Source organism: Diabrotica undecimpunctata, chromosome 1 (assembly GCF_040954645.1).
Source record: "Diabrotica undecimpunctata isolate CICGRU chromosome 1, icDiaUnde3, whole genome shotgun sequence".
Lineage (NCBI taxonomy): Eukaryota > Metazoa > Arthropoda > Insecta > Coleoptera > Chrysomelidae > Diabrotica > Diabrotica undecimpunctata.
Window position 1 is genome coordinate 27664154 of NC_092803.1, and position 18242 is coordinate 27682395.

The 18242-nt window shown below is 32.6% G+C and overlaps 1 protein-coding gene across 1 annotated transcript in view; it reads right to left on the reverse strand.

Annotated features, from left to right (window-relative positions):
• Positions 1–15962, reverse strand: part of LOC140447270 (protein obstructor-E-like) — a 37230-nt gene extending 21268 nt beyond the window's left edge. Inside the window, exon 1 of the mRNA XM_072539837.1 lies at positions 15804–15962. Within this exon, the coding sequence (XP_072395938.1) occupies positions 15804–15846 (43 nt within the window). The 5' untranslated portion in view covers positions 15847–15962. The remainder of the gene's footprint in view (positions 1–15803) is intronic.
• Between the last annotated feature and the right edge of the window lie 2280 nt (positions 15963–18242).

Here is an 18242-nt window from a genome sequence, read left to right on the forward strand (position 1 = left end):
GCCAAAGAACATTGAAAATAATAAACAATATGCTTTCTGATTGATTCTTCCAGGTAATCCAAGGTAATGGCATAATCAAACAGGGAAACTTAAATAATGGACTCCCCAAGGATCAGTACTTGCTCTGATGTTTTTTAAAGAAAGTTTGGATACGCTGACGACATGGCAATAGCAGTACAATAAAATGAGCTTGAAATTAAACAAAACGACCTAAAAAAATTATATGGATATTTCACAAAATAGCGCTTGATAACATGAATAAAACTGAGGTAAGCTATTTTCCAAACACATAGCATGTCTGAAGTCGAACTGGCCGGGCCATATGGCCATAATAAATGACGGGCGGTGGACCCATTAATCATCTTAAAACAAATAAAAGCCCAGGTCCAGACGGAATATACCCAGAACCGTTAAAATTAATCAGCGAAGAAAATATCGAAATATTTGTCCTTTTATTCAATCGCATTTATGATACAGGTAAAATACCCCAAGATTGGCTGGAGTCAATATTCATCCCACTACCAAAAAAGCCAAACCCACAACACTACAATGAGTTTCGTCTGATAAGCTTTATGAGTCATGCAGTAAAAGTCCTACTAAAAATCGTACATATTCGTATCTATAGAAAGTGCGAAACAATCATCGGAGACGATCAGTTTGGATTCAGAGCCGGCATGGGAACGAGAGAAGCCCTGTTCAGTTTACTAGTTCTCGCCAAAAAATGCTACGACCAACAGAAAGATATATTTATATGCTTTATAGACTTCGAAAAAAGCATTTGATAGAGTAAGACACGACCTACTATTAGAACGTTTGCAAGAAGTCGGTTTAGATGGAAAAGACATCAAATTCTTAAAAAACTTGTACTGGAACCAAAACGCCAGAGTTAGGATCGAAGGTTCCACATCCGCAGAAGTAGAAATTAGGAGGGGAGTTAGACAAGGATGTGTTCTGTCGCCTCTGCTGTTTAATCTTTACTCCGAGTTTCTATTTAAAGAAGCATTGGAGGATTCCAAGGATGGAGTCAAGGTGAATGGCGTAAATATCAACAGTATCAGATACGCTGATGATACAGTGTTAATTGCGGATTCCGACGTAGGTCTACAACGACTCATCGACAAGACCAACTCGACCTGTGAGCAATTTGGTATGAAAATAAACATTAAAAAAACCAAAGTGATGTCAATCCGAAAAAACCAAAACGTACCTCAACCTTGCACAATAAATGGGCACATTTTAGAACAGGTCAATAGATTGAAGTACCTGGGATGTTGAGTTAATAGCAGCCTAAATCTTGATCTAGAAATAAGATCGAGAATAGAACAGGCCAGAAAATCTTTCGAAAAAATAAAAAAACTGCTTTGTGATTCTCGAATAAAACTCGAAATTCGACTACGTTTATCAAAATGCTACGTCTGGTCGACTCTTCTATATGCAGTTGAAACGTGGACCCTAAAAACATCAACCGTAAATAAATTGGAGACCTTTGAAATGTGGATCTACCGGAGAATGCTCAAAATTTCATGGACATCGCATACCTCAAACGAAGAAGTGCTGCATAGAATAGGCAAGGAAAGAGAACTTTTTGACACAGTAAAAGTTAGAAAAACATCATACCTAGGCCACATACTGAGAAATAATAAGTACCAATATGCCCAACTTATAGTGAAAGGAAAAATCGAGGGAAAGAGAGGCCTAGAAAGGAAAAGACTATCGTGGCTCAGAAACATCCGACAATGGACAGGGCTAAATTTTGAACAGCTAATAAGAACAGCTGAAGATAGAGAAGATTTTAAAATTGTAGTAGCCAACCTCCATTGAGGAGAGGGCACTTTAAGAAGAAGAAGGTGGACCCAAAAAATTACAGTGTAAAGACCACGTGCTGACGGAAAAAGTAAAGGCAGACCACCTACACAATAGAGACACGACGTCAAAAGAATTATGAAGCTTTAAACACCTAGCGCCACCTAGGAAAGAAATGTGAACTACAAACTGAAAAATTTTATTGTTTATTTTTTTAATGTTTAAAATGTTTATTTTAGTTCGTTATTATGTTGATGGTTATCGCGAAATCAAAAATATAACCTAAATATTGTTGTTTATTGTGAAAGAGAGACATGAATACAATATTAGAAAATTTTTTGAAATCGGAGAGTATGATCAGTATGACGTTTAACGTTTATAAACTTAGTAGAAGAATATAATATTTAAAGCAGAATCGAACATTTTAATTTTTGTTACGGCACCTAAGGCACCTAAGAGGGAAAATTATAAATTTTAAGCCAATATGCGAAAGGATGGCCTATGTTAGAGTCAACAACAAACCTTTTAATATATTAGTCTTGAACTTACACGTCCCCACAGAAACAAGCAATGCAGACGAAAAAGAAATCTTTTATGATAGGGTCGACGAGGAGATAGAAAAAAACCCAAAGAAGATGTCATATTTGTACTAGGAGACCTCAATGCCCAGATTGGAAAACAAAACTTTTTACAACAAATTGCAGGAAAGCATACAATACACGAAAACACGAATGGCAATGGGCAAAGACTATGTAACCTAGCAACAAGAACAAATTTGTTAATAAGCTTAACAAAATTTGAACACCCTACAGGAGGTTACCAGATCAGAAAACATAATATAGTCAAATTGATCACATAATGATTAATAAACGAAAACAATCGTCAATAAAAGTTATTAGAACATTTAGAGGTGCGTGTGCAGATTCAAACCACTACATTGTCAGCCACTATAAGTTAAAATTGAAACAAAACAGAAAAACCAACATAAAAAGTGGAATGTCGATAAAATGAGTAATGAATAAATAAGAAAAAAATATGAAGAGGCAGTAACAGTTCAAATAAAAGAGAAATATAAAGCAGAAGATATAAACACAGAATGGGAGACGATCAAAAAATCATTAGAAGAAGGTGCAAATATGCAGGTAGGTAAAAGTCAGGCTAAAACAAAAAACGGATGTTATAACCAAGAATGTAAAGAAATAACAGAAAAAAAATGTAAGCCAGAAATAAATGGCTAAGAACAGATAAAGAGGAAGACAGAGAAGAATATGAAAAATTAAGAAGGAATGCTAAGAAAGTAATAAGACAAAATAAAAGAAGATGGATAGACGAAAAAATGCAGGAACGAAATACGAAAAATTTTTACAAAAAGATTAAATAACAAAACAAAAAATACAAAGGCAACACAAACGGAATAAAAAATAGAGAGGGAACAGTGATAATAGAAGATCAAGAATACAAGCAAGTATGGAGGGATTATTACAGAGAGCTCTTGTAAAGAGCTAGGAAGCGTAAAGATGAAATTAATATGGAACTAATAAAATACGGAGAAAGGGAATTGAGAGGAAAGATACTGGAACTATTGAAAAATATATGGAAAGAAGAGAAAATGCCAGGTGACTGGGAGGTGGGGCACATCATAACAATACATAAAAAGGGAGACCAACAAATCTGTTAAAATTATAGAGGAATAACGTTACTAAATACGACATATAAAATATTGACATCAATAATAAAAAGAAGGTTATCAAAGATCACAAAGAAAACAGAAGGACAGTACCAATGTGAATTCACAGAAAGAAGATCTACAATAGATGCAATACACACAATAAAACAAACGAATATAATGGAATTGGAAATGTTATTTATAGACTTCAAACAGGCATTTAATTTAATTAAAAGGAACGGATTAATGATATTACTTAAAAAATTAAAAATTCCACATAAACTCAGAAAATTAATAAAAATGACAATGAGAACTACAAAAATAAGCATAAAGACACAAAGAGGAGAGACAGAGGAATTCAGTATAAATAAAGGGATTACAGAAGGAGATGCCTTATCAACAATGCTATTTAATCTAGCATTAGAATATGTACTACGAAATATAAAAAAAGGAAATCTCAGAACAAGAGGTGGTCAAATAATTGCATAAGCAAGACGATATTGCTATCATTGCAAAGAACAGAAAAATGATGAAAGAAATGCTAGAAGAAATAAGAGAGAAAGGGGAGGTAATGGGACTAAGATTAAATCAAGAAAAAACAAAAATATTAAAAAGATTAGGGAAAAAGCCAATGAAAGAAAAAATCAAAATAGGAAGTTCTGAGTTTGAAGAAGTAGAATACTTCAAATACCTAGGAGTTACAATAAGCAAATCCGGAGAAAGGAAGTCCGAAATAAAAGAAAAAATATTAGCAGCGAATAAAGCTTATTTTGCAAAATAAAGATTACTTAAAAGCAAAACACTGACTAAGAAAATTAAGATGAACATTTATAACACCATAATTAGGCCAATATTATTTTATGCAGGAGAAACAATGACGATGGTTAAAAAAGATGAAGAAAACTTAAGAATAGCAGAGAGAAAGATTATGAAAACCATACTAGGACCAATCAGAACAGAGCAAAATGAATATAGAAGCAGAACAAATGCAGAGATTAAGAAAGAACTTAAGAAAGACATCGTGACTAAAATAAAGCAATGCAGAGTTAGATGGTTAGGTCACATTTGGCGAGCAGGAGATGAGGCAGTGACATACGCAATGATAGAATTTAAACGATTTGGATACATAAAATCATTGAATCGATATAATATTTATACAATAGGACACAGAACACTTTTTATACTGCACACATGCAGATATGTCGCCATTACAGAAATTCTTGTAAGAGAAACATGTAGGTACAGAGCTGATGATTAATGAGGAGTGAAAGAAGAAAATAATATGGATCCCAAACGTAACACTTTAGGAATTCTAAAAAAACAATATTTATCAGCTGATAGAAAAAAATATCTCAAAGAAATTTCAAATTTGGAAAAACTAAGAAGATTTAAAGTAACAAATTAAAAAATAAAAGTACATACACATTTTTGATATTAAAAAATTATCGGAACCTATTTATTAGTTATTACAAGCATTATTTATCAATTATATCCAATATTATCAACAGAAAATTTTCTTGTAATTAACGTAATATGCAATAATATATTCTCGTTAATATCAACATTTTAATTGTTACTGTTTTAATCTAAAACTTTTGTTTTTGGCGGTCTTTAAATGATCAAAAACAAAAATGGCACAGCAAAAGTCAGACTAGCCGTTAAGCAACATATTATATAATCGATTTATTTACTTAAATATAAGTGAAAGCATATAATTTCTTTTTAACATGCTTGACCATATTTATGGTAATGTCTGGTCTCTCTACTCTACACACTTTTGAATACTGTACCACGCTTGATCTGTCATACACGCATGAGGAACCATCAGGAATTCCAGTGAGTTATTTAACATTAAAAATTATTGTTTATTATTAAATTATTAAATTTTTGTCTTCTTGACTTTTTAAAATGTAGACTCTTAGTTGTTTTCGTTAATTTTCTCTTTGCGTAATGTCTAGTTTACTGACGCCTTTTGGCATCCAAGCTGTCGTGATGACGACACTAGCAGATCTTTCATAATTATATACTGTAGCGTGGATCCATGCGAAAGCGGTTCAGTTTAATTTCCAAATATTTCAATTTTGTCTCGAAATTGATCTAACTATGGGTATTTGTATTCATATTTTTTAAAAAGTATGGTAGTTATAATCTCGTGGAAAGTTTCTAAGAACTTTTCTAGTGCTGTACTCTCTATTCCACGCAGCTAATCTAAATTTGCCTCCGTATTTAGCATGAAATAAAATATTAGATTGCTTTCTATAGCCCATTTTACAAGCATATCTCCCTATTGGTCATTCAGATCGTATTTTCATGTAGTACGGTGACTATTAAAGTCGTCTGCGTACACTTCAAGATGATTAAGTAACGGTAGTACTTCTCTAAAATACTCATTATTGCAACTTATTATGCAAATCAAAATTTGAGGAAAACAAATTGTGGGAAGACGAAGAATATCGTAGCTTAAGAACTTGAGGAAGTGGTTTAAATAGCAGTAGTGCAGAGCTATTTAGGGCGGCAGTCAAGAGGATCCGCATAGCCATGGTAATCTCCAACCTTTTTAAAAGAAAGTTAAACTTACAGAAGAAGAAGTACTCCTCTAGTTATTCCACTTAAGGGGGGATTGAAGAACAAGTGTATGGGTTTGAAAGAAAAAATAAAAATGTATGTATAAGACCTACTATATACAGGATGTTTCAAAAAAAGGTAAACCCGTCTCTAAGGTAGGTAAAAAACTGAAAAATAATTGGGGTTTGCTTAGTAAAAAATTTTTGTAACGCCATCCGTTTTCAAGATACAGGGCGTTGAAGAAAAAAAAATTTACGCATTTTTTACGATTTTGCCGAAACTACTGGCAACATTGCAATGAAATTATATACGAATATGTTTTGGAAGCTGATACATCCCATGAATTTATTTTTATATATGATTCTCATAGAGGGCGCTAGTTACACGGATCGTACTAAGTATTAGTCAATATAACTTTTTTAAGAGTATAATTATTAATCAAAATTTCAGGTAAACTTAAACATCATTCAATTTTACACGAAAAAGGTACTCTTAGTAAAACTCGATACTGTGTACCGTTTTCGAAATATTTTGATTTGAAAATTATGAAGTAATAATTGATGCTGGTATAAAATAGTTAGTAATTAAACAAAACTCACAAGAAAAAAATTAAATTAATGACCAAGAACATAAAATAAAATTCAATTACAGCAAGTGTTCAAAATGCCGTCCGTTTTCGCGAATACACAAGTCGATTCTTTTTTCCAAAGATTCCATTAACGTTCTAAACGGTAGGGGATCAGCTATGATGTCATTAAATTGACGTTGAATTCTTTCTTCCAATTCTTGGCGTGAATTTACCTCTGTAGCATAGACTTTTTCCTTAATATACGACCAAACTGCGTAGTCCAAAGGGTTAAAATCGCATAACCGAGGAGGCCAATGAATCGGAGCTTCTGCACCTCTACCAATCCATCGATTCGGAAAATGATTACTCAACCAATTACGACACCTTCTATCAAAGTGTGGTGGAGCACCATCGTGCATAAAAAATAAAGATCTTCGCTCGTCTAGCGTTAAATCTTCTAATATCTCGAATAAGGAATTGTTTAAAAAATCAAGATACATATCACCATTTAAATTTCCAGGTAGAATATGATAACCTATTAATTTGTTACCTAAAGTTGCTGCCCAAACATTAACTTTAAATGAGTGTTGGTAATGTGATACCCTTTTGACCCGTGGATTCTTATCACACCAGTAGTGTGCATTATGGGAGTTAAACATACCTTGTCGCGTAAAGGTGGCCTCCTCCGTAAAAAGAATGCATTTTAAAAAATTTGGATTGTGGGCTGCCCTTTGTTGCAATGTTTCACAAAAATCCACTCTAACCGGTAGATCATCTGGCAAGAGCTCTTGGACTTATCTGTAATGATAAGTATGTAATTGCTGTTCTTTCAGTATCCGCCAAGTACTTGAAGAAGAAGTATTTGTTTGACTTGCTATATTCCTTACGCTAACTGTTGGATCTTGATCAAGTAAATTTAAAATATTATTTTCTTTATTAATTGTTCTTGTTGTTCTTGGTCTACCCGAATTTATTTTATTTGGTCTTATATTCCCAGTTTCTCGACAACGTCGTTCAACGGCTCTAAATGTTTTTTTACTTGGTAAGTTTCTTCTATTAGGAAACTTTTCTGCATAACGTGTCACAGCTGCACTAGAACATCCTAAACATTCGCCTAAGGTTAATCACATGTCAGTGTATTCAACATTTGAGTACATTTTGATTTGATTTTACAAATAACAAGGTTTGAAAACTCTAATTATTGTTGATTTATCGTCATAACAATTAATAAATGTCAGATTTCCATGACACGCTTGGAGAAAATAGAGGTATACCTATTAGAACTTTATCATTACTACCAGCATCAATTAATACTTCATAATTTTCATATCAAAATATTTCGAAAACGGTACACAGTATCGAATTTTACCAAGAGTACCTTTTTCGTGTAAAATTAAATGATGTTTAAGTTTACTTGAAATTTTGATTAATAATTATACTCTTAAAAAGTTATATTGACTAATACTTAGTACGATCCGTGTAACTAGCGCTCGCTATGAGAATCAGGTATAAAAACAAATTCATGGGATGTAGCAGCTTCCAAAACATATTCGTATACAATTTCATTACAATGTTGCCAATAGTTTCGGCAAAATCGTAAAAAATGCGTAAATTTTTTTTCTTCAACGCCCTGCATCTTGAAAACGGATGGCGTTACAAAAATTTTTTACTAAGCAAACCCCAATTATTTTTCAGTTTTTTACCTACCCTAGAGACGGGGTTACCTTTTTTTGAAACACCCTGTATAATATAAACAGAACATATTCTAAGAACAGCCGAATAGAAAAAATTAAGCAAGGTTCTGAAACTACTTTCTTATGGCATAATTAGTTAAACACTATGCGTTTATGGGATTAAGTCACGATTATTGGTTGTAATTGTAATGAAAATCAAATTTTTAAATCAATATATTTGACGTTTCGATTTTTTGAGAACGATTTCCGGAGTGAAAATCCAAACGTGAAATACAGTTAATTAAAAATGTGATTTTTATCACAATCACAACAAAAAATTGTGGCTTAACCTTATAAAAACATAATATTTAGAAAACTTTAATTTCCATAATAGGGAAAACCAAAGCGATATTCAGAACATGGTATAACGAGCCAATGAACTGGAGCCAATATGTAATGGAGAGTGAATGATGTAAAATAATTTATATTTAAAGAAACTAAAGGCTGTAGAAAAGAAACTACTAGAAAGACCATCAAATACTAGGTATATCTAGGTTCTGGAGCTAATGCAATAAAAAGAAAAAAAAATACATGTTCTTACAGTTCGCATTCTCGACATAAGCAAGCTATAGAGTACGCAAATCGTTTATCATCGATATTCGCCATTCAGTTTTAGTTTAAATTCCTCTTTATTTTTCTTCCTTTAAAATAAGTTGTATAACGTTGCGCGAGGGGAGTCTATTGAAGATATTTTAGAGCAACCTCATTCGTAATTGAAACATTCATTAAAATTAGTGTAAAGCCATTTAAAATTAAATTATTCTCCATAGAGGATATTTCAAAAAGTCTTTGTATGATAAACGTTTACTTAATACTCCATACTTCTCAAAAAACCTTTCTCACAAAAGACTGGTAACTAAAAGAAATTGAACGAAGCCATAAATAAGTAATTTATATGAATCATGGCAGACAACTAGCGCACCTAGTTTGGTTAGTCATGTAAGACAATTCAATAACTTAAAAACTAGAATTTTAGAGGTCACTGATTAAGTACCAAGAAATATCTAGTTAGTGGTTTTGAAATATAAGGTCGATAAAAATATTAAAAAATTTATTTACTATATGCAATGTGATTCAGGAACAGTAATATAAAATATACAAAATTAACCGGATCATTAAGGTAATGCAATGGAGCCATTATCACTGACTGCGTCAAAATTTTAGAAACGCTTCATCAAGAGAGATTCGTCGATTTTTTTAAATGGAAACACTTTTGGATATTCTAAATTTTGCCACTTTTACCATACAAGCGGGGTTACGAGTCATACTAAATTTTTAAATAGAATTGCAAGTCAAGTATTACGTCGTTTCAAAGCACTTGTATACTATGATTGATTAATTTTGAAATTCCAAAATACTCTTAAAAAATCACATATTAAATTTGAAAATATATAATATAGATAGATTTTTTTATAGATAGATAGATACTTCGCATTTAGTTGATTTAACGTTCAAACTTATGGTAGAATACTTTTTAAGGGTTTTATGGTTAAAATGCCAGCGTAGTTCAGACAGAACTGGCTGGTATCTCCATAGCCGCAAAAGAGATAACCCAAAAGGGTATAGCCGAGAAAATTATAATAATCTGCACAGATAGCAGACAAGCGCTACTAACATTGAATAGACCACGTGCCACATCAGGGTTAGTAAAGGAGTGTCACGAGTTACTAACTCAAGCTTCGAAAGGTAATACCATCATCCAAGCAAGCAAACAATTTAAGTAAACCCAGCCTGTGAGACACGTTCAACCCTTTAGGTGGATTAAAGGACACAATAGAAATCAAGGAAACTGCATTGCTGACCAATTGACTAGGAAGGCGGCAGGTCTAAGACTCTTAGGACCTGCAGACCTTTTTGGTTGTTTAACTACAACAATAGCGAAAACTGTCAAATGTCACTCCCATACGCCAACCGTAAAAAGCTGGGAAGAAGGGCAAGGATGTAGACTTGCCAGGGTAATACTAAGTAACCTTGAAAAGTCATCATCAAAGAAGTACTTGGGAATGACCAGGAAAAAACTACGCTTTACAGTTGGTTTTTTAACTGGTCAATATGAACAAGCAAACACCTGCAAACACTGGGGTTAGTAGACACACCTCTATGCAGCAAGTATGAACGAGAAGACGAAACTGTAGAACATATCTTATATGAATGCCTGGAGTACGCATTCGGCGAGTCCTAGCCCATACCTGCCCACATAAGAGAGATGTACCGTTGTGACTTGTCCACCTTTCTAGAAATGGCAGGCTGGACAATGAACTAAGGATGACAGCTCCCTGGAAGGATGCACAATGGGTCAATTGTGGCCAAAGTGCTGTAGAACTTAACTCGCCCTCCCTACTCTACAGGTACAGAAGAGTTTTAAGGTAAAAAAGTGTTACTCAACCAGCAATACTATAAAACTATCAAATTATTGGGTAATACTTACTTGTTGATAAACATAGCGAAATCGAAATATTGTAAAAATTGTCCATCTTTAAGCAAAAACCGACAGATCCCTACATTTTTCTAAAATGTTGACCTAGTTTATGATAACGACTCTGTTTCGTTTTCTTTTAAGTACCCTGTATAGTCATCAAAAATTCTCTTTAACTATACGACTAATTAATGATATACAATATAATTGACCTTTATATCGTATTAAAACATTTTCACTGATTGGTACTACTACGTGTACCCTTCAAATTAACTGAAAGGGTATTAAGGATAAAATGACAAACAAGTGGAAATCCTTGTACCTTTTCATTAATTACTAATTCCTTCAGAATAATAAGGAAACAAGTGTTCGTTAACGAATACGTTTCATTATAAAGAAATAACATTAGCGGCGTATCTGAAAATTGTGTATTGTACAATTAGTATGGAATAGTACGCATTCCTCACGAATATGAAAGTATGTCACATGAGCAGCAGACTAAAGCTGCAATTAATATAAGCGGTAAATGAATATTCTATAATAATTGTACACTATAATTTTTCTACGGTTGCGGAAGGAGTTTTTGAAATATAAAATATAGATGTTTTACATACTTATTTTCAATGGTAATAGTCTCTGTTTTTTCAAAAGATTCACATGGATAATTAGCGAAGTTTTCGATTGAAGTTACGGATTTTGCAGAATTATGCCAAACCCAAAATAAGCACTTCATATAGTCGAGAATTTTTGAAGTTATACTTCTATACGCGCGCTCCACGTTGGAAATTTGTATGGGAGTGAATCTGTGAAACCATTACATATGTAAGATAATGAGTAAGAGAGAGACAGAAGATATATTTTCTCTCTCTCCCTCTCTCGAATATAAAAATGTTCCTTTTGTATCTATAATTTAATATTATATATATTATATAAAGATATATATACATATTATATTATAGATATAATAAAATATTTATTAATATTATTATTTATGTGATATGTTTTGTATTCTCAATCTCAATAAATCACTGTATGATCCAGAACTGTCAATTTTGAAATAGATTTGTGTTATGTCCTCGGTAGTCTAGTAGTCTGTATCCCCGCCTGTCACGCGGGAGATCGGGGTTCGATTCCCAGTCGGGGAGGACTTTTTTGTTAATATTACATTATTGTCATTTTTAAATACTTATGGATATTGCATTTTAATTTGTATTGTATTATTATATGGAATTATGTTGCACTGTATTGTAGTGTATTTTTTTTATATATATTATTGTCATTTTTAAATACTTATTAATATGGCAGTTTAATTTATATTGTATTATTTTAGGTCTAAATTTTGGTATATTAAATATAATTTTACCGTTTTCTAAAATAAAATTAAAAATTTTTCTAACAACGAAAAACAAACTTGTACTAAATATAAGCAAAAGCCTAGCTCGTCTATGGAACTTGCTTTGCTAAAAGACAGTTCAAATCGAGAAAAGCATATCTACAATTATACTCATAACATTTTATGTCCAAACACAAATGCTGAACAAGATGAAAACACAATTGTATTATTATATTAATAACAAAATAAACAATGAATTTTACTGCAGAGTATGTGTAAAAAAAATTGGCATTCAACTCCTTTCATACATATATGAAAATAAAAATATACATTTTCATCAAAATATTGATTCAATCCTTCATTGTTAGTAAGTTGTTATTAATTCTGTTTCTCTTTCTGATATGTCTTACCTATAGAATTACATATGTAATGATTGTGCAGATTGACTCCCAAATGAATTTGTAACGACAAATGCGTGTATAGAAGTGTAACTTCCACCGGCAGTCCCACTGGACTGCCACACCGGTTTTTTTTTAATATAAAGAAAGGCTAAAGCTTTTAAACTGACTCTGAAAAATTAAGCATTTAATGCATTCTGTTAAAGAAGTACAACATAGCGAATTACACCTCCTATTACGGTGCGTTTACAATGACACGCTTTAATTTTTTACATGACACGCTTTTACATACATAGCTCATACACATAAACAACATAGCTCATTCACTGCTGAACAATATGGGCACACGCATTTCACAAATAAAGGAATCGACTTGACATTTAGCAATTATGTCTAACCTCAAAAATTTGTTTATTGTACTATTTCAAGTATAAAATAAATATCAGAGATTGGTATTAGGTAAGTAGATAACGTTTTGTTACATAGAAATACAGAATTTTGTTATTTAGCAAATATGTATGTTGCAGAAATACAACATTATGCAGTTAGCGTTTATTTTTTATTATATACTGTTTTATTACATCTATAAATCTAAGCAGTACTTATATATTTCTTTTTGCTAGTTTCAGTCATGCCAAGTAAAAGGTATTTAACCCAAAAATAATTGGAGGAGCGACAATTGGAGTAATATAAGTGACGATGGTCTGGACTTTTTAGGTACGGATGACCTGAATGACCCAGAAATGATACCAGAACTAAAACACAAAAATGAAGAGAATCTTGAACAAACCATCGAAGATGAAGAAAATCTTAATGAACATATTATCAAATAGGTCCAAATTCCGAATTATGTGAGAACAAAAGCAACTAAATTGAACATTATTTGGAAAAAGAGACACCTACTGTTGAGTGAGGCGGAGTGTTTTCCGTGGTACTGAGCCATTATCTTCCGAATTTCTAGAGATCAGTACACCATATGAATGTTTTTTTTATAAACGACTTGTATTATAATATAATAGTGCACTCATGTTTATATGCATAACAAATTGATATTAGCAAATCTTTACTCCTTAAACTGAACTTAAAAAGTATTTTATAATAATTATTATGATGTGTAATGTCCGCCTTTCTAACGCACGGTTCTACTGGAATACTGACGTTGGTTTAGAAATTATAAAAAACGCGATGACGCTAAATAGATCTACACGCTAAATCTACATTTAGATAATGTATATTCATCTGTTTCAGTTGAAGGAAAACTGGCAATTGACGAAAAATTATGTTCTACAAAAATGCGGCATTTAATGAAACAATACCTATCTACGAAATCCCATAAGTGGGGATTTAAACTGTTCGTGCCGTGTGGTGTAAGTGGTTTTTGCTAATAAATATAACACAATATTTGGACAAAATAATCATGAAGCTTGTAGAAATGTATCAGAACCAGATCTACAAGCATGTCCGAATGTCGTTGTGCAACAATAACAATTTTTAAACAAAAATACTTGGTGCGTTCAGGTCGGCACCAAAGTAGACGGTTTTGTAGTAGTAATAAACAATTCTTATTTATATTTTCTTATTTGATATCGCCACCTTAATCATTGTACCATGTTTTGACTTTTGAGAGACTACCGTTTTTGAGTTAGGGAAAAATAAACCTTCATGTTGGAGATCTGTTAATCGTACGATATTTTGATTATTTAAAGCTGCTGGCAACCTTCTCTTTTTTGCGTAGATAATTGTTAACAAAGTCAGAATAGCCATGTTGATTACCAACGTTCGGAACGGACAAGGCACATGAAGAAGAATTGTTGGTTAAGATCAAAAACAAAAGTCAAATATATCACAAATCAAATTGCCAAACTCAAACGGAGCTTCACAGGCCGCACTTTTAGACAAAAAGACCAACGTTGGAACGCAACAATACATTGGAGATGACCAAGAAGACGACCACAGATGAGATGGGTGGATGCCATCAAAAAAATAGTCGGAACAAGTTCGAAGTATATTACTCAGGATAGAGATCGGTAAAAGGAGTTGAAAGAGGCCTATGTTCAAAAATAAATGATAGAAGTTTAAGATGAAGAATAGAAATGTTTAAATTTATGTCATTTGTTCTTATTATTTTCGATATTGTCAAAAATAAATCTTCTTAACTCTTGTAATTTATATTTTTTTGGCATGCTTTGTATGCGAAAAAAATATGATATTTGATGGTTGCATTATAGATTTTATGCCATACAAAATTTTCTTGTTAAGAATAACTGCTTTTCCGAAAAGTTTTCTATATTATTCCAACTTGCTGAGACACATGTATAAGCTACAATATTTCCTACCAATACAGAATACTTAACTGCTTGATAAAATTAATTAATTACTTAACTAAAAGATTTTCTATAATAAAAGAAGAGCAAATAAATATCAAAACCAGGAGTACCGCAGAGCATTATTATTGGTGCTGTACCTTTTTACATACAATTTATAAAGTTAAGAGATGTCATAATTTGTAGAATTGCAGACAGCATAACCATGTTTGAAGTAGGATCTGTTACCATACTAAGAATATGCCAAGATAAAATATTATATCAAACTAATAACTCATTAAAGAAGGTGTGGATGGTCATCTTTATGGACAAATAAATTTAAAAATTGCTTGAAGTTAAATATTTACCGTTAGAGAAACATTATTAATTTTAGCCTGACCTCATTTTTTGGATCTGCCGAATTCAAGAGTGATTAAGGCATAACAATGTCCCAATACCTAATAAACAAAAAACTTTTGGTTCATAGTTTTTTAATTTAATGGACGATAAGCCACGTTTTCAAATTGTGCGTTGTTGAGGGTAATGCATTTTAACATAATTTTTATGTTGTCAAAACATGTAAAGTTAATATTTTGTATGAGGATTAACAAAATTGCGTTGATAATGATGTACAACATTTATTTCCCAAACATATACCTATTCCACACACTATTGATATGCATCAATAAAAAAAATGGATCAAACTTCGGCGTCGCGCGTCGTTAACAGTTATTACACCATTTTCTTTTTTTAATTTTAAATTATGCAATGAATAGTAGGACAAAAATTATTTTAAGCATATCTATCGTTATATATGATAAAGAAAGGTATTTAATCTTAAAAAATTGAGCAAAGGAAATATTTAAAAGTATATTAATGATTGCTACATCGGTAATAAAAACTTTTAACAACTGAATTAACGAGAACCACCATTATTATAGAGTATACATATTAGAAGTATTACTCTTCATATTTATTGAATATATAATGTAAAATGTTTAATAAAAGTAATACATACTTGCAGCCGCTATACAAACACAGACAAAAACTAAAAATTTCATCTTAAAAGTGACGTGGTAGAAGAGTTAATATGTACTGAAGTTCCAACGAAACTGAAAGTTGTTGGCTAACTGTTCTCACATTCGAGGACGTAGAAAGTGCAAGTTCTTGCCACGTTCGTCTGTTAAAGAAATAGCTGTAATAATTTTAAGGAAAGGAGTGAAGGATATGAAGAAATATACAGGGAGATTCGTCTATTTTAGTTTGAAGCGTTGAATATGATGGCGCTCTATACAAAGGCGGTGTATTAAGAAGTGTAATTTTAAATAAATGTGTCTATATGCGGTGCAGTACCATACTGAACAAATGTAATTACATAAATCAATAGGAAGTAGGGATTTAGTTTAAATATATAAAATAAGAAAGGACAAAGATGGAAGCCTGAGAAGTGTGTCTTTAGTAAATAACTGACAGCAAAACAAGGATACATATATACATGTATATATATATTTATATATATATATATATATATATATATATATATATATATATATCCTATCGAGAAAAATTGATATGCGTTTTAAAGGTGCAGAGTCGAACTTTCGTTCAAAATGTACCATTGACCATTGACATATTACATCTATATAATTTCTATTGTTCAGGTCTAATCTTCAAAAACTAGGGCATGAAATTTCGATTTTGAGTTTTGGCAATAAATATGAGGCATTTTGAAATATGCCTAAAATGCTGAATTTAAACTTTCACATACCAAATAATCTAAAACCTTTAAAACTCCTTCTTTTTGATTGCACAAGTACGTTTTTCAAAACTACACAACTTCCCTACAAATTCCACCTAATGACGCCTTTGTGGAAGCAAAAGTTTAAATTCAGTGTTTTTTAGGCATAATTCAAATGCCCTATCTTCTTCTTCTTAGTCGTTAACCTGATGCAGGTATCGTGATATCATAAAGCTATTAGCTAAATTTCCCAATGTTCCTCCACGTTTTTCTATCTTCTGCCATTCTAGCACATTCTGACAATGGAGCGCCAATGGTAGCAACAATATGGTCCGTGTATCGTGTGGAAGGAGAATATCATGGCTGCGGAATTTAAGAACATGGTTTAAGAAAACCTGAACGGAGCTGTTTCGAGCCGCAGCGAGCAAGGTCATGATTGCCAATATGATTTCCAACATCCGAAACGGATAGGAACCAGAAGAAGAAGAAGATCGTGTGGGAGATCTACCTCTATTTCTTTTGCCTTCTACTTTTCCCTGGATGGTAAGTTTTTCAAGACCATTTATTCGAAGGACATGTCCAAAATAGCTTATTATTTGTTCTGATATTTGTGTTCTTAGTCTTTTCTTTATGTTTAGCTGGTCCAGTATGGATTCATTTGTTCTTCGGGCCACCCATGGTATTCTCAGCATTCGTCTCCAGCAGTACATCTCAAATACATCTATGTTCTTTTTGTCTTTCTCAGTAATGCATAAGTAAAAACTGGAAAAACTAGACTTCTTACTAGTCTCATTTTTGTATCGGTAGTTATTTCATGGCTTTTCCAAATTTTTGTTAATTTTGCCATAGCGCTTTTTGCGATTGCTGACCGCCGCTTTATTTCTTCAGTACAGCCTCCTTTGTTGGTTATTAATGAGCCCAGGTACACAAATTTATCTTTAACAGCGATATTGTTTATCATGACCAGATGATTTTGATTGTTGTTAGCTCTGTCAATTATCATGATTCTCGTTTTATGTCTGTTTATTTTAAGGCCCATCGTTAAGCTTACGTCTTCTATCCGTTGTAGCAGGTGAATCAATTCAGCTTCAGAACAAGCGAGGATAGTAGTATCATCTGCATATTTCAAGTTGCAAATCTTCTTCCCGCCAATGGTGATGCCACCGTTCCAGTCCTCAGTAGCTTTCCGCATTATCCATTCACCATAGATGTTAAATAGAATTGGGCTTAGTATGCAGCCTTGTCTCACACCCTTTGTGACCCTGAAACTATCGGTTAGTTCCCCATTTATTCTAACTCTGGCATAATTGTTATTGTACAGGCTTTTAATTAGCAGTATCGGATAATTGGGGACTCCCATTTCAGACAAAACCTGCCACATTTTACTACAGTTGACCAAATCGAAAGCTTTACTATAATCTATGAAGCACAAATATGTTGTGATGTTAAATTCTCTGGATTTTTCTACAATCTGCCGTACGTTTAAAATTTGTTCTCTAGTACCACGTCCGGGGACGAAACCTGCTTGTTCCTCCGCAATGTTAGGTAGTAAAAAGGGCTTTATCCTCTCGAGAATTATGTGTAAGAGTATCTTACTGCAATGCGCAATTAGAGCAATTGTGCGATAGTTGCTACATAAATCTTTCGCTCCCTTTTTATGTATGGGAATATATAGTGATTGTGTCCAGTCCTCAGGCCATTCACCTGTCTCCCACACTC